Source organism: Alexandromys fortis, unplaced genomic scaffold (assembly GCF_014885135.2).
Source record: "Alexandromys fortis isolate MF-2015 unplaced genomic scaffold, M_Fortis_MF-2015_v1.1 scaffold_9, whole genome shotgun sequence".
Classification (NCBI taxonomy): Eukaryota; Metazoa; Chordata; class Mammalia; order Rodentia; family Cricetidae; genus Alexandromys; species Alexandromys fortis.
In genome coordinates, this window is record NW_026067892.1 from 4,782,834 (window position 1) to 4,804,714 (window position 21,881).

Genomic DNA, 21,881 nt, shown 5'->3' on the forward strand with positions numbered 1-21,881 from the left:
TTTGTAGTCCGGGAGAGACTGGCTCACCTCTCCCAGCAGAAAGAGAGAGTGGGTATTTACAGCCCTGGAGCAAAGGATGGACAAGGTGACACTGGTGAAGGAGATCTAGCTAGTTGACCTGACGGTCTTCCTGATGAAGGACAGGCAAGGATCACCAGACACCTCCCAAGGACAAAGGGGACAGGGAATTCCTCAGAAATTAATAGCAATCAGGCTAAGTGTGGCAGCACCCACCTGGAACCCCAGCACTTGGGTGTGGACACAAAAGGATCAGGAGTTTGAAGCTAGCCTCAGCTACAAAAATAAGTAAATAAATAAATAAAATCAGAGAGCAGATACAGAAGATCCTGCTGTCAGCCACCCATCCCTGGGGACAGACAGACAGACAGACAGACACACACACACACACATACACCATAAAAAAAAATAAATTAAGGACCAGATCTGAGAGTAGGGAGTTCTTGATAAACTGACTTAGAGTTCTTGCCAGGTGTATTTTATTTATTTATTTTAAATATTTATGTATTAATGTACACAATATTCTGTCTGCATGTATGCCTGTAGTCCAGAAGAGGGCACCAGACCTCATTACAGATGGTTGTGAACCACCATGTGGTAGCTGGGAATTGAACTCAGGACCTTTGGAAGAGCAGGCAATGCTCTTAACCTCAGAGCCATCTCTCCAGCCTGCCAAGTGTATTTTAAAAGGAAGTTCACCAATGGGGTTGAGGAGAAGATTCAAGAGCCTAACTAGAGTTTGGCCAAGAAGAGAATATTTGTCACAGAGCACAGTGTGGCTACAATATGGACAGATAAGAAAGATTCTGCCAAATGTTTTAGACAAGGTTTCTCTGTAGCTTTGAAGCCTGTCCTAGAACTAGCTCTTGCAGACCAGGCTGGCCTCGAACTCACAGAGATCTGCATGCCTCTACCCCCTGAGTGCTGGGATTAAAGGTGTGTGCCACCACCACCTGGCTCTCAACCTGTGTTTTATAGTTAAAGCCAGTATATTTTGGGTAATTCGCAGATTGAACAAAACCATCCAAAGTTGGGGACACAGCTCAGTTGAGGAGAACCTGCCTAGTATCTTAGCTTCTTTTTCTGCTGCTTGAAGGAGAAGGATCTGTTTTGGCTCACAGTTCCGGGTACAGTCCATCACCGTGGGGAAGTCGAGGCACTGTGAGCTCAAGCAGCTGGTCTCACTACTCCTGCAGCCAGAAGAGAGTAATGAATCCTGCTGCTGCTGCTGCTGCTGCTGCTGCTGCTGCTGCTGCTGCTGCTGCTGCTGCTGCTATTCATTTCCTCCACTCCACACAGTCCAGGATCCCCAGCCAATGGAACAGTTCATGAATTCTTTCCCATGGGGGAACACAAACACACATCTGGCCCTTCCCCCACCGGATAGGGCACCAATGACAAACTAAAGTCCAATTCCACCAAAGTCTAACTTGGAAGCCAGTGAATTTGTTGGGCTTTTGTACAGAGCATGGGTGAGGGGCTACTGCCAGAGCACGGGTGACCCCAAAGCAGCCACAGCACCAGAAAGTCTCACCTAGCATGGCTGATCACTTTCCCCTTAGCAGAAATCCTTTTCTTGTCTCTCCTACCAATCTCTGTTATCCTAGTCCCTCTGGAGACCATGAGGCTGTGTGCAATTAGGGAAGTCACACATAGCTAGCTGAGAGGTACAGGGGAGTTTCCAATGTCACCCCACCCCTTCCTACTAGGAGGGAGGGTCAATAATCAACAGAACTGATTATTGCAAGTGGTCACAGCTGCTCTGATGAAGTTGACAGCTATTCGGCTCAGAGGATACTGTGTTCTGCAACCCTGTCTTAGGGGGAAAAAAAGCCAACATTGATAAGCCACTGAGTATAGATAGTTTACTAGGAATCAGCTCCTGTGCTCCTATTTTTATGTGTGCAGGTGTGCACAGGTATCCATGTGTGGGCATGTGGAGCAGAAAGATTCATGTGTCATCCTGGGAACTCTATTTATGTCCTTTGAGATGGTCTCACTGAGACTTGACTGCCTGTAGAGGTTGCTCCATCCTGGCCCTGTAGCTGGGCATGTGGGAGGGAGGAGGAGCTCACTGGGCATGTGGGATGGAGGAGGCGCTCACTGGGCATGTGGGATGGAGGAGGAGCTCACTGGGCATGTGGGATGGAGGAGCTCACTGGGCATGTGGGATGGAGGAGCTCACTGGGCGTGTGGGATGGAGGAGGAGCTCACTGGGCGTGTGGGATGGAGGAGGAGCTCACTGGGCGTGTGGGATGGAGGAGGAGCTCACTGGACATGTGGGATGGTAGAGTTCTCTGACTCCCCTGCTCAGGTCCTAGTGTGTAAAAGCGTGCTGCCTCAGCAGGGGACACATCAGGACATGTATGGCTCCTACAGGCCTTAGGCACCCACTAAAGATATGCCCCCAGAGGCTTCTAGATCAGATATCCCTGCCGCCAAGGACCAGGACTGCCTCATGTTGGTCACTCCCTGTGGGTGCCTTCTGTTCTCCTCTAGAAATGGTCACCTGCAGTTAGAGGCAATCATGTAGGAAACATTTGTACACATGACACATTTATTGTTTTAACTATTTTAGGTGCAGTTCCTATATACTGCCATGCAGCCATCGCCATCACCACCTTCTCCAGAACATCTTCCAAACAGGAGCTCCATTTCCACACAGCAAATGTGGATTCCCCAGCCTCCAGCACCTTCCACTCATTTTGCCTGAGTTAGAATGAGTGCTTGTTCCGGTTTCAACTGTTTTTTTGCTAGAACCCGGTCCTAGAGTAACTTAGGGGAGAAAGTGGTTAGGGGTGATCATTATTCATAGGCAAAGTCAGTGAGCTTGGCTGGCTTCCAGAGCCCTCAAGCCCCCAGCTCTCCAGCCCCTCCCTTTCCTCAGGGCCACTGACAGCCACAGATCCTCATCTTCTCTTGTGTACTTTGGTGGCAGTACTAGGTCCTGTATTCTATGCAACCATGCAGCCACAGCTGTGTGACATCATTAGCTATGTGTCTGTAGGCCAATTCCTCTGTGACGGCAGCCAAAGCTGTTTTGTCACACAAGGCCCCAGAAAGAGCAGAAAAGCCACCAGGCTTAATGCTCAGTGTGATGTGATAATGCAAAATTTCTCATTAATTTTATATCAATTACATAATGAAATGATAGCCCTTTGGCCATGCTGCTTTAGTCAAAAAGCTTATTGATTTCTCCTGAGCTTTTGCTGTTTAATAGGTTCTGAGGACATCCAGTCACATGGTGCCTGGCATTTGTGGCTCACTGCATGAGTCTATCAGATAGTGCCACCTACACAGCCTGCAACTTGACCTTAGGGGACTGGAACACAGGCAGGTTCCTGTGTTTAACAGGAAAGGGAAACTCAAGTGTTGTAGGATGCTGCTTGTTTGTTTCCTGGACGCCTTGCAGCTCAGACCCAAAATGACCACATAGAAACTGTATTAATTCATTGCTTAGCCTGTTAGCTCTAGCTTCATATTGGCTAGGTCTTACATCTTAATTTAACCCATCTCCATTAGTCTGTGTATCACCAAGAAGCTGTGGCTTACTGGGTAAAGTTCTGACATCTATTTCCAGTGGGGCTACATGGCTTCTGACTCTGCCTTCTTTCTTCCAGCATTCAATTTAGTGTATTGTCCTGTGTTGTCCCCTGCCCCCAGCTCTGCTCTACCATTGGTTAATAAACTGTCTACCCAAGACAGTTTATTAACCAATGGTATTTACAGCATACAGAGGGGAATCTCACATCACTCAAGGGGGATAACCCTAGCCAGAAGACATGCCCAGATGGGAAAAGAGCCGAGGTGGATTGGCCCTCAGCTAGCACATGGGATGACACACACAGGATGAAGTGTGTGGACGCGGAGAGAAGTGAGAATAGTCACTATTCAATACTGTATGAACATTCCCACCTTCTACACTCCCCATGTGCCCTACTCCCATCTCCAAGTCTGCAAGGATCAAAGACAGGAACAGATAATGCTGGAAACTATTCATCTATTTTTTATGTGTATGTGTGTTTCTGCTTTGCATACAAGTATGTGTAGCATGTGTATGCCTGGTATCTGTTGAGGTCTGAGGAAGGTGTTGGGTCCCCTGAAACTGGAGTTAGATGGTTGTAAGCCATAATGTGGGTGCTGGGAACTGAACTCAGATCCTTAACAAAAGTATGAAGATTTTTTGAGACAGAGTTTCTCTGTAGCTTTGGAGCCTGTCCTAGAACTAGCTCTTGTAGACCAGGCTGGCCTCCATCTCACAGAGATCAGCCTGCCCCTGCCTCCCAAGTGCTGGAATTAAAGGTGTGCACCACCACCACTAGGCAAGTATGAACTCTTAACTACTGAGCCAACTCTCTAGTCCCTAATCTTCTATTTCTTACTCATATATCAGGGCTGTTGCCTTTTTCTCTCAATCTTCTATCCAGTGACTTGAGAGTTGGTTTTAGCATGGACCTCTAGGCTGTCCAGACACCTTATCATGCCACCTGCCAATAGCTTTCCTCCCTTGGCAGTTGTGCCATGAATCAGCTCCCTTGTCTAGCTGCCCTGGCTTACACCCCTGCAGAGTGGAAAAGTAAACAGTAACCACGCCATGCTCCTGACCACAGGAAACGCTCTGCTCTCTGCATATCGTTGTGGTGCTGGCTTTTGGTCAACAGCAAATGCAGCCTCAGGCTTCTGGAAGGTGCCCAAACCCAATGGCATGCAAAGATGTGATTTCAGATTTTGGCAGCATTTAAAATTCTTAACTTTGTTCCTGTTCAAAGCAAGCACAAGTATCACAGGTAGGAACCCTGACCATTATACTGGTGAGATTTTTCTCACATTGACACAAACCCAGAGTCATCTGAGATGAGGGAACCTCAACTGAGAAAATGCTCCCATTGGATTGGCCTGTAGGTAGGTCTGTAGGCCATTTTTTGATTAATAATTAATAATCACTGTGGATGGTAGCACCTCTAGGCAGGTGGTCTGAGATTCTAAAAGAAAGCAGGCTAAGGCCGGGCGGTGGTGGCATATGCCTTTAATTCCAGCACTCGGGAGGCAGAGGAAGGCAGATCTCTGTGAGTTCGAAGCTAGCCTGGTCTACAAGAGCTAGCTCCAGGACAGGCTCCAAAGCTACAGAGAAACCCTGTCTCAAAAAACAAACAAACAAAAAAAAAAAGAAAGTAGGCAGAGCAAGTCACAGGGAGCAAGTCAGTAAGCAGCTCTGCTTCAGTTCCTGCCAGGAGCGCCTGCACTGGCTTTCTTCCTGATGGACCACAAACTGTAAGATTAAATAGCCCCCAGCCAGGCTGGTTTTGGTCACAGTATTTTATCATAGCAATAGAAAGCAAATGAATATGACCATGGTCTGTAGCTGCCAGTGAATGGCTAATCCCAGAGGCAGACAGATTCTTACCTTCTCCATTGTCCTTGCCCACGCTGACCCACGGGGACTCTCTGGGAGCACATCCCAGTGTCCCATGGAGCTTTGCTCTGGCTCCCCAGCTTCCCTGCCTCCAGCACCTCCCTTTCCCTACCAAGCACTGGGCCTGAGGAACCTTGAAGGCTACTGTTTTGCTTTTACTTCTTCACTGTGGAACTGGGACCAGAAAAATTGTAATAGCAATGTGGGGCTTGTAATTTCCTGCTTCAAAAACTGACAAAGCTTCCAGTGAGTCGCTGAAAGCCACTCGGCTTTCACTGCACAGAAAAAAAGCATGTGCCCAGTGGCTTTCTCAGGATACCAATCTCCCGCCCCCCATCCTTCTGTAGGTGTTCCCAGCACGGTTCCCTGAGTGGTAAAGCCATTGTGAGGAACCACAAGCAAACACAGATGTGACCGCAAATATCTGCATTAAAAGCAGTTCTGGGAGGTTTGGAGGGTAAAGTGCAAGCAGTTTTCAAAACAAAAACATTTATAATTGTTTGAAGGGCAGCAACTCATTAGAAGGTCACCTTCAGATGAGCTGGGGGGGATCAACCCCATGAACAACAGGGCAAAAGAGGTTCCCCAGGAAGTCAGAGTGAAAAGTTCAAATTCAGGAACACAGGTGATCTCCTGGCTGGCCAGGATGGACAAGGTGACCTAGAATCACCCTTTTGCCTTCCTGCAGGAGAACCAACAGTGCAAGCCTTGTCCAGGCCCTCAGGGACACATCCTTTAGGCTGTACGCCTGGGAGCAATTCTGACTGCAACGCCCCAGGAGGGAGAAACTTCCTGCAGCACGAAGAGGGACATGGAGGTAAGAAAAGAGGCTGGGATCCTCTCAGGTCTATTGCTGAATACCAAACCCTGAGCAACTTTTGAGAAGGAACAATTTCCAGGCACCTAAGATAGCAACCCCACACCTTGCAACAGCCTGGGGGACACTTGGGTTTTCCTAGAATTTTGTGCTCATACTCTGGGCACAAAGGACATTGAACAGGGACCCAGTGCAGCCACACCCGAGCAGAAGTAGAGTCATTCCTACTTTGGTCCTATCCCATGATTGAGAAGGTCAGCTAAAGCCGGGCAGTGGTGGTGCACACCTTTAATCCCAGCACTTGGGAGGCAGAGGCAGGTGGATCTCTGTGAGTTCGAGCCTGGTCTACAAGAGCTAGTTCCAGGACAAGCCCCAAAGCTACAGAGAAACGCTGTCTCAAAAAACCCAAAAAAAAAAGGGGGGGGGGGGTAAGCAAGGGCACAGTCAGGGTTGGTCCCAACCTGCAGCATTCTTGTCCCAGGAAAAGGTGTCCCCTAAGCACAGGATGAACTGGTCAGGGCCAATAGAGGGCTCAGTGGGGAAAGCTTGGTGACCTGAGTTTGAACCCTAAGATTCACATAGTAGGAGAACCAGTTCCCACAGTTCTCTGACCTCTGACATGTGCACAACATACCTCTAACATACACACATGTATGTACACACACAAGCACAGAAACATAGAAATGCCACAGACAACAGAGCAGGTAAAGCCCATGCACACCCCAGTGCCCAAGGATGAATTTAAACCATAAGATGACTATTCTCAGAGAAACGTTAGGCTTAGGCCAAAATTGAAATAAAGAAAATCCTTAGATGCCACAGGGAAGATGAGTCATTTGAAATCTGCCCAGACAGAAGCAGGGCAGAACAGAAGCCTGAAGAGGAGCAGAGAGCGGCAACCTGAGGGCCAGCAGATCAAGCCAGTCACACTGGAGTCAGACTGTAGAAGCAGGTAGGAGCTGGGGATGTCCCATGCTGCACAAACAGTTCAGCAAGAATCAAGCCCTAAACAGAACACACACACACACACACACACACACACACACACACACAATCACAGAAAATCTTTAGAAGGAGAAAGTCTCAGAAGCAGCAGGGAGGAGTCCCCAGCGCCCAGTAGAAAGATAATGTGTGTATTCTCAGTGGTAGCCACCATCCCAGGACAGGTGACAGGCACAAAGAAGTGGTGGGCCTGGATGCATCCACTACATCTGAGATGCAGCGGAACCTGTTTGCTGGAAGTAGCCCTGCCACGCAGGGTAATGGGCTGTGAAAGGACTGGCTACCAAGATCCACACTGGAACCCCCCTGATGAAAGCTGGAAGTCACCGGGAAGACTCCCACTGGGTGCTGTTCAACTCCAAGAGTATCATTGAATGTCCCTAAAGCAGGCAAGCGCATAGCACAGAAACCCAGAAAAGGCAGCACCTAGAAATCAGAGCCATCCGCATCCCTGGTGTGCCTCTAGCTCCTCCTAGTGGCAGAGCTTGGCACTGTGCTTGCAAGAAAGGGCAAATGTTGAGGGTTGTCTCCAAGGTAAGATGTGCCCAGGAGGAGCCAAGGGGGAGGGAGACACAGCAGAGAGGACACCTACAGGCCAGAAGCAAGGCAGTGAAGCCTGAGTAATCTAGAACTAGTAATCTAAGAAGACAGGAGCTGCGGAAGCCATTCAATGGGATGTCCAAAGTCGAGACAGTTGAGCGTCTGATCAGAGAGGACTGTGGACTTAAAGAAATGAGGATGAAACTCACAGCATTTGCTTACCAGCTAACATATCTAAACCATCTAATGTAGCACGAATTCTAGTTGATCTTAATAAAACTCAGAGTCAGATATAGGGGTTAATGCAAAAGAGAAACACAGAGGCCAGCCACTAAATGCTCAGCCCAATGGGGGCCATCCTGCCCTCAGACTGCATCTCCAGACTCTGTCTCCACCAAACTTCAAGCTGCACTGAGATCCTGTCTCTTTCTGCCTTATATTCCTCTCTCTGCCCAGCCATATCACTCCTGTCTCTACTTCCCTAGTGCTGGGACTAAAGACATAAGATCCCAAATGCTGGGATCACCTTTGTGTGAGCTATTCTTTTAGATAAAATCAATTTTGTTTAGCTCAGGGTGGCCTTGAACTAACAGAGAACCCCCCCCCCCCAGTCCTGGGATTAAAGGTGTATGCCACCACTCCCTGGCCTCTAGTGGCTTAGCACTGCACTCTGACCTTCAGGAAGCTTCTTAAAACAGTGTAGATATCACTACAATTCAATGCCTGTAGATAGACTAATAATTTCATACACACAAGCCATTAACAGTGTGTATATCTCAGAGGCTTCAGCAAACACCCTATTCCTGAGGGTGCCTTCACATACGTGAATCCAAGTGGTTAAATTCTAGCCCATACATTCCACATGTACTGTAAACAGTCACCAGGTTCCCCAAGCTCATCTACTCTTTTTTTTTTTTTTTTTTGGTTTTTCGAGACAGGGTTTCTCTGTGGCTTTGGAGCCTGTCCTGGCACTAGCTCTGTAGACCAGGCTGGTCTCGAACTCACAGAGATCCGCCTGCCTCTGCCTCCCGAGTGCTGGGATTAAAGGCGTGCGCCACCATCGCCCGGCTTTGACACAAGGACTCCCCATCACTGTGTGGCTCTTTCAGAGCTTACAAGGCACACCAGGGATCCAAGATGCCTCTCAGCAATGTACATGCTGGGTCTAGGGACACATGGCCCTCTGAACGTCCCTGGTATCAGGCCACAGGCCTTGATGGCCCCCAGAGAACTGCTGCGCAGGCACAGGCTCTATCTGGCCCACAGGCAGTAAATGACAGAAGCACTGAGAGAACACAGCTGTCTCAGCAAAGCTGTATTCCTTTGACCTCAGACTTTAACTTAAATAGCCATGTAACGTTTTTCCTTTGATTTCTTTCCAACTATTTAAAACCTAGAAATCCTTAGGTCACAGCCCAGACCAGGTTGCAGATCCATTTCTTTTTCAAGACAGGGTGTCTCTGTGTAGCTTTGACTGTCCTGGAACTCACTCTGTATACCAGGTTGGCCTCGAATTTACAGAGACCCACCTGTCTCTGCCTCCTGATTCACTCTGGGACCAAGCACCTCAATGCTTATGATGCTAGCTAGCTCCCATACAGGAGGGCATGCCCTGATCCATGTGCACCTGGCCCAGTCTCACCTTGAGGGAAATAAAGCGCCTGCATACAAGCAAGGCAGCAGAGCTGCTGGCAGCCACAAGACTTTACTGCATGCCATGAATGCACTGGGTGTCTTCCTCTTCTGCTGTCCATCTTGAACATCTGAAAGCTCACCATTTAGGCTAGGTGATCTGCCCTGGCCTGCAGCTCCAATATTAGGGTTTCTGTATGGGTAGGTAATTAAACTCAGGTCTTCTGTTTTCACAGCTGCTCTTACTCACCAAGAATCTCCCCAGGCCAGGATTGTTTCTACTGGGGCTGGTCTGGGACATTACATGCTAAGTAGGCAGAGCTGGGCCATACCTCTCTCTAACCACTATAAGCTAAGTCATCTCATCATATACATGTTGAATGTCTTAAGACCAGTTTTGGAGGCCACTGCTGAACATTCCAGAAAGCTATGCAGAGTTTGTCTTTATTGATGCTGTGTTCAATTGATCCCCTGCTGCTCTGCAGTGTGTGCAGAGTTCAAATCAAAGCAATAGACCACGACATCACTGGTCATTCCTGTAAAATAAGGCCTGGCCCAGATCACATCCTCATCTGCCCTGAAGGTAGGTCTGCTCTAGCACCAATGCCATGCCTGCTTCCCTCGCTGCTCTGCTTGGCCCGGACTGAGCCCCTCACCACATGTGGCTATGAGTATAGAGCAATCTGCCCCACAATAGCAGCAGCTACGTGTGAGCCATGCCATACTCCACCTGGAGAGCCCACAGCAATGGCGTGGAGGCAGGTCCTGCCCGTCCTGCCCGCAGGCCTCCCTAGAGAAGATCTGCAGAGACAGCACCGTGGGCACTGACTGACGGACGTGGTGCTGCAGGTCAGTGTATCCTTCAATGTGAAGGTGCTTCCATGCAGCTCTGAAGAACCATTAACTAGGCTAACACCATGTGTGCCCCTTGCAGCCAGGAGGCTGTGCTCAGTGACAAAGACAGCTGTGGAGTCAGGTGGGGAATGAGCTGCCATGATCTCCCTCCTTATGGATGAACCAGGCAGGAGGGAGAAGAGAGACCGACCCATGAGACCTCAGGGCTGAGAGCTCTGCCAAGTCCAAGGTCAGCAACTAAGGTCTGACTGCCCTGGGCACGCCTTTTTGGTCTGTTCTGGGGACCCCGGGAGGGGGCTTCTTTGTCGTTTCTTCTTCAACTGCTGCTGCAGTCTCTCTTCCTTCTTCTTCAGGTAAGAGGTCATGTTGTCAAAGGTGGCCTTGTAGAGGCTGCGGAAACCCTCATCTGCACCAACAGCGCCTATGACAAGGACAGAGCGGACGCCAGGTGAAGTGACTTGGAACACGGCCCAGCACCATTTCCTCACAGGATCGCCTCCCTGACACCTCACAGACCTCGAGGGGGCCCACGCCCCTACCACCTGGGATCCGTAGTCAGGCTGGCCCACAGAATGTGGTGAAAGGAAGGGTGGAAGTGGAAGGAGAGAATAGGTAGGTCTTGGCTGACATCTTATCTGCACCTGACAAAGTCCTGAACAGGGGGTACCACAGAAGTGAGGCCTGAATCCTCCAACCAGCTACTGAGTGGGGACAGACACTGCCCAAGGGGAACCTGAGACCAGCCAGTCAGTCAACACCAGTGGACGGTAGGCAGTCTACAGTGCCCACTGGAATGACAGCAGGTGTGTGGCTCTGGGTGGTGTCGGCAGTAGCACACCTGGAAGACAGTCAGCATCGCATGCCAGGGAGTGCCCCTATGTCACCCTACCTTGCGGTGGATGTGGTTCCCTGACCTCTAGCAGTCAAGGCCACTGCTCAGGATACTCAGGCTAGCTTGGGTCTCCACCTCTCCATCCATCCATGCCCCCATCTATGTGTGGAATATCTTAGAAGTAAAGCCAGGCCCAGGTAACCCTCAACAGAAGCAGACTGGGGAAAGCCCAGAACAGGCAGGAAATAAGGAACTGCAGTGGGAGGCCAGCAAGATGGCTCAGAAACAGCAGCCATCCCTGACAACCTGAGTTTCACGTCACATGAAGAAAGATTCTCAAGAGGTTGTCTCTGAGACACAACAATTTTATCCTTAAAAAGCTAGTCAGGAATTCTCAGGGTGACCAGCCCGGGTCCACCCTGAAAACCTAATGCAGACTCAGACTGGGTCAGAGGACACTAACCCTTTCCCACCTTGTCCTGAAAACTCGTATGTCAACTCAATACAAGTTAGAGTCATTATGAAAGAAGGGAATCTTAATTGAGAAAGTGCCCACTAGATTGCCCTGTGGCCAGTGAGCCTGCAGGCAGACTTCAGAGGGCATTTAGCTCACAGCTGGTACAAACGCCCCTGAAATCAAGTTTCAGATCAACTTCTAATAAGAATTAGCTTTGCAAGATCTTTTCTAGGTAATTGTTTCATAAAAGGCTGAGTCTGGGTGGTCCTGTCTGAATGACCATTCTCTGTCAAGTAAATACAACAGTGGACACCTGGAAGCTCCACCCCAACCAGGACACACGGCCCCCACAGCCTCAATTGCTTCTCATTGAACCTGCAGCAGCGCATCTTCCTGTTAGATACGTTAACCAGCCAGTATCTGCTCCGGTGCTCCGGCTGTGAAGCCCCTTTGCTTCCTGCTGTCTTATCAGCATTACAGACCTAACCGAGTTCTCACCTTCCAGCATGGCCCAATTTTCATGGAGATGGCTGCCGAGTCTCTGGGACACAGCATCTTCAGGAACAGCCTGCAGATGACAAGTAAGCAGGGTCAGGACCAAAAACAGAGCCCAGAGATGGCAGGCATCGGCCTAGCAGGGCCCATCATCAGGCACAGGTTCCCTATCTCTAAGGCTAGTCACATAAAGCCTTCAGCCCCAGGAGCTGAGCACAGGAAGCTACAAAGAGCTCCCGGTGCTGGCCTACCTCACCCATGGCCTCATGGGGTTGTAGTAAAAGGCTCCTACACCATGGGATTGGCGGGGATGTCCCCACACTGCTCCCTCCACCCCCACCTCCTGCACACAGGAAGGGCACACCCACATCAGGCCTTGTGCTGGCTTCACCAGTACAGGTTGGGGTCTCAGCCTGCCCCACCCCACCCCACCCCACCCTCAGTACATGGAGACGTTACATACTCTCACCTGCCACTGGTCACCCACAGGCCTCCAGAGCATGAGGGGAGCATCCCGACAGTCCTGCAGAACCCACAGCCCCCGAGTGTCCTCAAAGACGACATCCCACACTCGATGAGGGAAAGTCAGCTGCTGTCTGAACACCAACTGCTGTCTGCTGGCATCAAGCTGGAAGATGAAGACCACAGGAACGCTTTCCAGGAGAGAGAGACTGGTCACCACTGCAACCCCAGACCCATGGTAGCATTCCATACAACACAGCCTAGCACCTAGCCTGCCTCTACTCTACCACCCTGCAGACCCTGAGTCACCCAAACTGTTAGATAATATGTGTTTACTGTCTTGAGTTCTGGAGCAACTTGGGTTTTTTTTGTTTTTTTTTTTCCCCAAGAGGGCTATCCTGGAACTCTTTGAGGCCAGACTCATGCTGAGATCTGCCTGCCTTCTGAGTGCTGGGATTAAAAGCCACTACTAAGAACTAACAAATACAGGACAAAGAGTGAAACGGCTGCCCTACCCTAAGTGTACAGACCCATGGTTTCCAACCTACGTGGGTAGCAACCCCTTTGGTGGTCAAACCACCCTTCTACAGGGGAAGCCTATGACCAGGAGAAACAAAGATGTTTGTTTACATTACAGTTCATAATAGTAGCATTAAGATTGAGAATCACTGACTGATAGAGAGGCCAGCCTCTAAGGAGCTGCTCTCTCTTCTCCAACCTATGTTTGCATTTCTAAGGAGCGCTAAGAGCTCTCATAGGAGACAATGCAGAACACCAGAGGTCTACCCAGGCACTGAGAAAGGGCAGAAGGTCCCCCCTCAATTACACCCTGCCGCGCCAACTCTCGGGCAGATTCCAGCAGGATCAGTTCTGAGAGGAACTGGCCTGTGGAATCCCCTGCAACTGTTCCGTCATGGATACAAGCTCCCAGCTACCCTTTAGATAAGTAGAAAGGGCAGATTAGAGGACCCCAGCCTGCCTCCCTAAAGAGTACTCAGCAGAGCTGACGGCCACCCACATTTTCATCACTTGAAGACACAGCCACAGGCCATGACAGTAAAACTTCGAATCTTACCACTCACACAGAAGCACCACATAGCTCTCTTGTCCCCAGAATGCAATCCTAGATGCAGCCAATCCCTGCAAGAAAAAGAAGCCGCTTAACCAGGCTCTGCTGACAGGTCACCTATGCCCTTCTCAAGTCACCAGAGGGCAAGGCCACTGGCATCATAGTTCCCTCATAGTGTCAAAGCATGTGTGACCCTGGCTCCCTGCAGGCCTGTGATTGTCCCCAGAGCAACAGAACAGGTGGGAAAGCAGGAACGTAAGACAAGAGGGACTGTAATCAGACAACTGTCCTATGGGCCCCCATGCTTCCCAGACAGAAGGTGATACACCCAGAAGAAGTTTCTACAAGTCCCCAAGTTTCACAATGTGTGGGAAAAAGCACCTGCTGCTCAATGGCTGGCCTGGCAGACACCATGTCACCCAATTTTAAGACAGCTAAGAAATCCAGGAGTCTTCCCTGATGCCAGAGGAAGCATGGGTACAACTGGTGCCAAGAGGCACTTGTGAGCTGGGGTACCTCTCACATACACTGTCAAAACATAGGTAAGGCTCTAAGCAAATACTGTTTGATGTCCATGTATGCCTGGAGGCCTCCCTGTGAGGTGAGATGTGAATTACTTTCAATCAGGTGATCATACACCTTTCAAAATGAAGTCCTGTGAGTATTTCTCCCAAGTGGGAAGAAGTCAGACACTGACAGCAAGGCAATGTTTCTCACAGATGACTTTCCCACAATCAGAGCAATAGGAGGTGCTTGGCTCCAGTACCAGAGTTGAGCATGAAGTTACCTTGTGTCCTTGATGTTCTGCAGGCTCCTGTAGGCTGGCCAGGTCACAGCACTGCAGCTGGCAGCCACTCCTATACTCCCAGAGTCTCAGGGTGCCATCCTGTGCACAGACAAAAGGGCTTGTGTGGGCTCAAGTGGCCTGTCCCAGAAGCAAGAAAGGCAGGGAGAAGAGAGTGGAAACACAGGACCCCAAGCATGGCTATATGTGGCCAGCATCCCTACTGACATCTGGGGCTCCCTCCCTTATGTCTCAGCAAAGTACCAACAGCTGCCATGGAGCACCTAGGAAAGCCTCTGTGAAGGCAGGCCAATCAAGACCATGGCACAAGGGACAAAGGAACTAATATGTCCAGACTCCCCTGCTAATCCACTTACAATGTCCGCTGTGCTGGGACCAGGCAGGTGAACACACATGTGCACACAAACCATATGTATATACAGCTGTGAAGGAAGGGACCACTCAGAGCCAGGAAGAAGCTCCCTCTAGTGGCCACCACTGACATACTATACTTGGCACCCTAGCTAGGAGCTATTTTCTTCTGAACAGCACTGACCACCCCACACACAGAACTTACCCCAGACGAGGAAAGCAGCAGCTCAGGGTGACTGGGCACAACAAAGATGCGGCTCACAAACCTGTGGGAAGCAAAAATAAGTCACCAAGAATGTCTCAGAAAAGAAAAACACTGCAGGTCTGAGAACATGGCTGGGCACTTTGGATCCCCAACATTCTATCTGGACCAAGGGTGGCAGGACCCAGTTCTGTTGGAGCGCTGTAGGACATGCAGCTCTTCATGGTGACATTAACTCACTCTGCCCCACACACCTGCCTCCATTCAAGGTCAGCACAGGAGAAAAACCACACTACTTTGCAGTTGAAGCAGACCCCAAGGGAGCTCTATGTGGCCAGTCCAGTACTGGTGCCTCAAGGAACCCAACCGAAGACTTCTATCCACCAATCTCAGGACATCGAAACCACTCTGCCACCAGAAGTGCACCTGCACATGCTGGCCCTCCGGGATTCCCACATCTACTCTGCAGTCCTTCTGGCCATGAACATGTATGTCTCTAGTACCTGCCAAGCAGCAAGGTTGCTCTTCTACCAGCTCTTAACAGAAACCTCAAGATATCACTCATAAGACCTAGGACTCCTGTGACATGCTGGTCCGGAAGGCTTCCTCCATCACCCACCACACCAATAGCAAGCCACCACCCTGACTCAGGCCTGACCTGCAGCTGGTCTTTGACTAACAGCTGCCATCTCTTAGGATGCCTAGTTCTAGTCTTAGGTCATCCAAGAAGAATAATCCCAAGTCCTTAGCAGGTAAGTGGAACTAGTCTCCACAAGCTGAACTAAACAGATATCATCATAGAAGGCCACAGATGGGTCCATTCTCTGGCAATGCAGAAATCTAAAGATCCTGATGCAGGAGTGCATTCCAGCTGGGCTGAGGGTCAGAATTCAAGTCCACTGAAGTGATGAGGACATGACTGAGGGTAACAAAAACTCAAGACCTGGAGTATGGGACAAGTAGAAGTCCAAGGCGAACTTCTGCACCCCACTCAGGAAGCCAAGAGCCAGCTCAGAACTGAATTTCAGTCCTTCAGGTTTTCTACTGTCTATAATAATGCCCTTTCCATTCTCAACAACACACTCTACTCAAGGCCTCCCAGCTAGGCTCCTGCCAGGAGAGCACAGATGGAGACAGACCTAGGGACCCTGTCATTTAGCTCCCTACAGCCCAAGTGCCTAAAGGATGCTCCTCAGGCTCCTACCGACTACCTGCAGCCACCAGGCACTGGCCACTAGGCCCAGAAAGTTTTCAATGTGAGACTAGGAAAGGGCTGAGGAGCAACAGCCCTGGAGGTAAGCTCAGAGCAACTGCTTCACACAGCCTACAGCGCTAGATGGCCACAGCTGTCACACTGAGGGAGCCATGGGCCCAGAAGGGTCTTCTGAGTCTCAGGTAGCTCTTAGCATGGAGCCCCTACCAGTCTACCAACAGATACCAGAGTCCTGGCCCACCCTCATCATTAGACCCTGACTGAGGAGGGGACAGGATCACACTTACTCTGTGTGTCCCAGGCAGAAAGCCTCGATACTGTGCGGAGCAGCAGCCCAGCTGACCCGGATCTTCTCGTCCCGGTCCGCAGTGAGCACAAACTGGTCATCAGGACTCATGGCCTACATCACCAGGGGTCAGTAGAAGAAGAGCCACTCACTGGGTGGCCTTGCAAAGCACCATGAGAATGCTTGGATTCTGAAGGCCTCTTTTGGGGAACTGCAGGGCAGCTTGGAAGAGCAATGGAACTGCCAGCCCAGTTCACATTAGTCAGCTTAAATGAGAGCCAGAGCCACACTTCTATACACTGAGACCAACTCCAATGCCACTCACAAATACCCACGGCACCCCTCCCTCTCCACACTGTACAGCAGCAGCCAGAGTCATGCCAGGCACTGCAAACAGCCCCTGATTCCACCCCACCTCAGTCTGTCCCAGTTCTACAGGCTGGAGGCCAGGGCCCTGGCTACACGCTAGGAGCAGACAGAGGGGAGACTGTAAGCAGAGCTATAGCAAGATACAAGGAGGTCTCGCCACCTCCCTACATTTCCTGGAATGTGGTCTAGAAGTGTACTCCACTTCACCTATCAATGACATTCTTAAGTCTCCTGCTCTGGAAGAGTCCCATGTTTCTTCCCTCTCTGTCCCTGACCCCACACCACCCCCTTTCAAGCCCTGGCAGCAGCAAACAGTGTTGTGTGCCCCCCACCGCCACCACACACCACATCTAGCAGCATGGAGAGGTGTCCAAGCTCCAGCCTGCCACGTCCATCAGGCTCTAACACCGAGAAGGAATAGACATCTCCAGACTTGTCAGCTACCAAGACCCGATCCTCCGAGGCTGTGAAAGTCAGGGCAGTGCACCTCCGTACCACAGTCCTGCAGAACCAGAGAGGTGAGCTGGTTAGTGTCCAAAGTCGGCACAGACCTCCACATACCCTAAAGCCAGAGAGAAGGCCCCCAATTTAAAACGGCTAGACTTAAATACACTGACTTTACCACAGTGCAAAGATGTACCCACATACCCAGCTCACTTTTAGTGATCACTCGACCAAGTAATCAATGGGACTGTAAAGCAGGCCTTCCCTTACACGGCTTTGTTCAGCTCTGGTTCTGAACACATTTGAAAGGTGGGGTTAGTCTCAGATGCTCCACTGGGGTAGTTGATGCATGGTTTTATTAAAGATTTCATTTCATTGTGTGTATGAATGTTTTATTTGTCTGTGCACATGCATTCATGGTGCTCTCAGAGGCCAGAAGAGGGTGTCAGATCTCCTGTTACTAGAGTTACCATGGGTTCTGGGAATCAAACCTGGGTCCTCTGGAAGAGCAGCCAGAGCTCTTAACCCACTGAGCCATCACTCAATGCACTTTTAACCCAACAGTAGTTCTGATTTAGGAAGAGCTACCAGGGCACGACCCTGCTACAGGTCAGAAGCACCTACTCTACATGCAGAATCAGTGTCTTGCACCACAGAAGGTGGTGCTCCAAACATAAAGCAATTATCAAACTTTTATAATTCCCTCTCCAAAAAAAAAAAAAGGACATAGCTGGTCATGGTGGCACACACCTTTAACCTTTAATCCTAGTACTCTGGAGGCAAAAGCAGGCAGAACTCTGAGTTTGAGGCCAGTGAGTTTCGGGACAGTCAGGGTTACACACAGAGAAATCCCGTCTCAAAATAAAACTAAAAGGCATGCTGGCAAACACCTGAAGCCCCAGCTCCTGGAGGCTAAGGAAGGAGCACCTAAAGAAGGAGGACCGAAGTCCCAGGCATGTCTCATGAGTAATTGCTATAAAACACCCTGCCTTGCTGTGCATTTGAAAAGCTCTTAATAAAATGCTGAGGAAACTGTTCCCTACCCCTCTGCTGCTCAGGTGAAGGAGACAGGGTCAGCTATGCTACAAAGCATAAGCTCTCTCGAGTCCAAGCCTTGAGTCCCCCCAACCAGTAGGCCACCAGGCTCTACCCATCCCACTACCTGTGACCCTGCTGCTAGGCCTGTGCCTAGAGTCAGGAAGCTCACAGGTACTATCAGAATGCTGTGCCCCTCATACCCAGAGCAGTGTGGGCCACGGGCAATAAAGGACAACTATGGGACAATGTCAATCCCCAGTAGAAGTACAGGGACAGCGTGGTGCACCACCTGAGTGTCAAATTCAACTCATTCACAGCAATCTTTGGTCCAGGTCCAACGAATGCCAGCTGCAAACTGATTCAGTTAAGAGGTAGTGCCGTGGGAGCTCCTTTGGCTATAGCTTTAAGATACCAGCCCATGTGGTTTCTTATGCTATAAATGCAGCTGTAAAGTGTGTGTTTCTGGCTCTCACTTCCGGCTGCTAGACTCTGTTCCTGTTCCCCATTCATGCAGAGGACTGTGATCTAGGACAGTGATCTGTGACTCTCCCCTAAATAAATAACCCTTTATTATACGTCATTCTGAACTAGTGTGGAATTGTTTTGTAAATTCCGCCTAAGATGAGGACCAGTCCACACTTTTTGGGATGGGCACTGACTCTCCCACCTGCGGCTCTAGCCAGCCCTCAGATGCAGCAGCCTGCTTCACAGAGCTCCCCGGCTCACGATCCACACACTGCCTCTCTGTGCGTTACACACCAGCTCACACCTGTAGTCCCTGCGATGCACACAGTTCGCAACTCGGATTGACAGAAAACTTTGGGTTTTCTCTTTATCCTGGGCCCCAACTCTCGGAATCATTTGATCACCTTAATAACTGCTCTTAATATGTTAAACAAAGTGTATTTTTCAGTACCTAAGTAAGCAATTCATGCTGTTCACTACTACTAGGTCTCTTGGCCACATGGCTGCAACTGCTACACCTGCTGGCCGAAAATGATTATTACACCTACTCCAATTCATTGTAATTGCATTAAGACAGGTAAGATCTGAAAAACTACAAAAAATGACTGATAACATCCAGGAGTTCAATAATTATTTTGTTTATACTATAGAAGGTATTCTGCAAGGCTTACGTAATATTCCTTCTACATCCCTTTATTTGTTTCTAGGAATTAGCCTTGTTTTCAATATTATCTCATTAAAAAATGGTTCAATACTACGGAGAGGGATAGCATCAATTTGACAAAATTATCTGAAAGAATTTGTGTTGTTGAATTTAACTATCAGAATCTGTTGAAAAGTTATAACATTATCTTTACTGGACAAGATTCATACCTTGGAATCCTCACTGAGGACATTAGAACAGAACACTGGACAGGAGATTCAGACTTTTTAAAAAGGCAGTAATAAAAAGAATTGAAAAGATTGAGGAATTTATTGAAATTGATGAGCAGGGACAGAGCAGGATTTAGCCTCATCAGTACGTGCCAGACCCCTGGGTGACTTACACAGAGTTTCAACTACATACCCGGTAGTTTCCTCAGAAAGACCATCTGGCACAAAGTACCCTAAGACAGTCAAAGAATATGCACAGGAACCAATAGTATGAAAGAAATGAAACAAGCGCTATTTTTTTAAGGGCTATATTCACCATTTGTCAGGGAAATGGTGAAAATGTAGGCTTCAAGCACTAAGGCAACCCCAAACAATTGGTTTCAATTAATCTCAGTGGTCCTAGAAAGTGGACCTTAGCTGCTTTGGAAGTGTAATTGGAGAGAAGAGGCAAAAAACTTTAGAGCAACAGGGGAAAGCAAAAGGATTTGAGACTTCCCAAGACCAAATTGTTGGCGAGGGTCATTACTCTGATCCTCAGGACCAGGCTCGCTATGAATGCACCTGTCCCTATGTAGCACAGCAGCTTTAAAGGCTTGGGACAAAATTCAGGAACAAGGAAAGAAGACTGAGTCATATGTTAGGGTTAAACAGGGCCAGAGAGAACCCTTTACTGACCTCTTACAAAGATTAACTAAGGCTGTACAATTAGGAGTGACAGACCCTGAAGCTAGACTAAGTGAATCCTTGGCTTTTGAAAATGCCAACTTAGAATGTAAGCTCCTTGGGCCTTTAAAGGTTAGATTAGATCAGCACCCACAGATGAATGGATCTTGCATACAATGAATGTTGAAACATTTGAATTTGACTATAGTACTGAAGCTTGGGTAGGACAAGCGATTTCCAATGGTATGAGGAGACACCAAAATGCCAAATGTTTAATTGTGGAAGAATAGGACATCTAAGAAGGGACTGTAGACAAGTAGTTCCTAGGAATAATGTCTCCTCTAGGAATGGCAAGAATAGGAGGACTCAGCCTTCTGGTATATGTAGGAGGTAGGGCAAATGCTGACATTGGACTAATGAATGTAGATCAACAAGAGACAAACAAGGCAACCTGATACCATGAGGAAACTCCTTGGGGGGCCTCTCCCAGGCCCTGATATCAAACAATGTACAGTCATTCCCAGTCACTGTGGAGAACATGTCTCACCAGGAGAATTAAACAATCCAATATGTACTGTAAAAATACTGTTCCGGATAATGGAATGGACTTGGAGGATGTAAAAAACTCCAGTAAGAAATAGGAAACATATATATTGGAAAACTTCTATAAATGATCAAAGACCAAAGCTAAGAGTACGTGTAAATGACATTGTAATGGAGGAATTACTAGACACAGGTGCAGAAGTGACTATCATTACTCCAAAATCTTGGCATCCAGATTGGCCTCTTAAGAGGCAGATATTCAATTCCTAGGAATTGGAACCCTATCTCAAGTGAAGTAAAGCACGAGGTGGGTTTAATGCATAGAACCAGAAGGACAGATAGGAAGGCTGAGGCCATATGTAGCTAATATTGCAGTGAATTTATGGGGTTGTGACCTATTGAAGCAATGGAATACCCAGGTTAACTTAACATTCCTGCAGTCCCAAAAACTCATGTTTCAGAGAAGGATATTATAAGATATTAAAAAAAAAAAAAGGTCACCAGCCATTTAGGCTGTACAAGAACACAAAGCAACTAGCAAGCCTTCAGAGGTAATAACAGCCTTGCCTTTAAAATGGTTAACTGAGAAACCCATATGGGTTAAACAATGGCCTTTAAAGAAAGACAAACTGTAGGCTTTATAAAGGCTGGTCCAGAAGCAACTAGATGCTCACCATACTGAAGAATTAACCAGCCCTTGGAATTCCCCTGTGTTTGTTGTTAAAAAGAAATCTGGAAAATGGAATATGATGACAGATCTAAGAGTTGTCAAAGTTATCTAATCTATGTGCCCTCTACAATCTGGAATTACTCTGTCTTCTCTATCATCAAAGGATAGCCTCCTACAGTTATTGATTTAAAGGATTGTTTCTTCACTATACCTTTACAAGAAAAAGATAAAGAAAAGGCTTTCGGGCTGGAGAGATGGCTCAGAGGTTAAGAGCATTGCCTGCTCTACCAAAGGTCCTGAGTTCAATTCCCAGCAACCACATGGTGGCTCACAACCATCTGTAATGGGGTCTAGTGCCCTCTTCTGT

The 21,881-nt window shown here is 48.7% G+C and overlaps 1 protein-coding gene across 2 annotated transcripts in view; it reads right to left on the minus strand.

The window, feature by feature from the left end:
• Nucleotides 1-2,557: 2,557 nt before the first annotated feature.
• Nucleotides 2,558-21,881, minus strand: part of Wdr4 (WD repeat domain 4) — a 33,555-nt gene continuing 14,231 nt past the window's right edge. Inside the window, exons 4-11 of one of the 2 annotated variants that reach the window (XM_050138012.1) lie at nt 17,164-17,320; nt 16,451-16,563; nt 14,954-15,014; nt 14,380-14,478; nt 13,599-13,663; nt 12,531-12,714; nt 12,065-12,134; nt 2,558-10,698 (exon numbers count right to left, since the gene is read on the minus strand). In XM_050138012.1, coding sequence (XP_049993969.1) covers nt 10,508-10,698; nt 12,065-12,134; nt 12,531-12,714; nt 13,599-13,663; nt 14,380-14,478; nt 14,954-15,014; nt 16,451-16,563; nt 17,164-17,320 — 940 coding nt within the window. In that variant the 3' untranslated portion in view covers nt 2,558-10,507. Of the gene's footprint in view, nt 10,699-12,064; nt 12,135-12,524; nt 12,715-13,598; nt 13,664-14,379; nt 14,479-14,953; nt 15,015-16,450; nt 16,564-17,163; nt 17,321-21,881 lie in introns of both variants that reach the window. The other variant, XM_050138007.1, reaches the window with a different exon arrangement.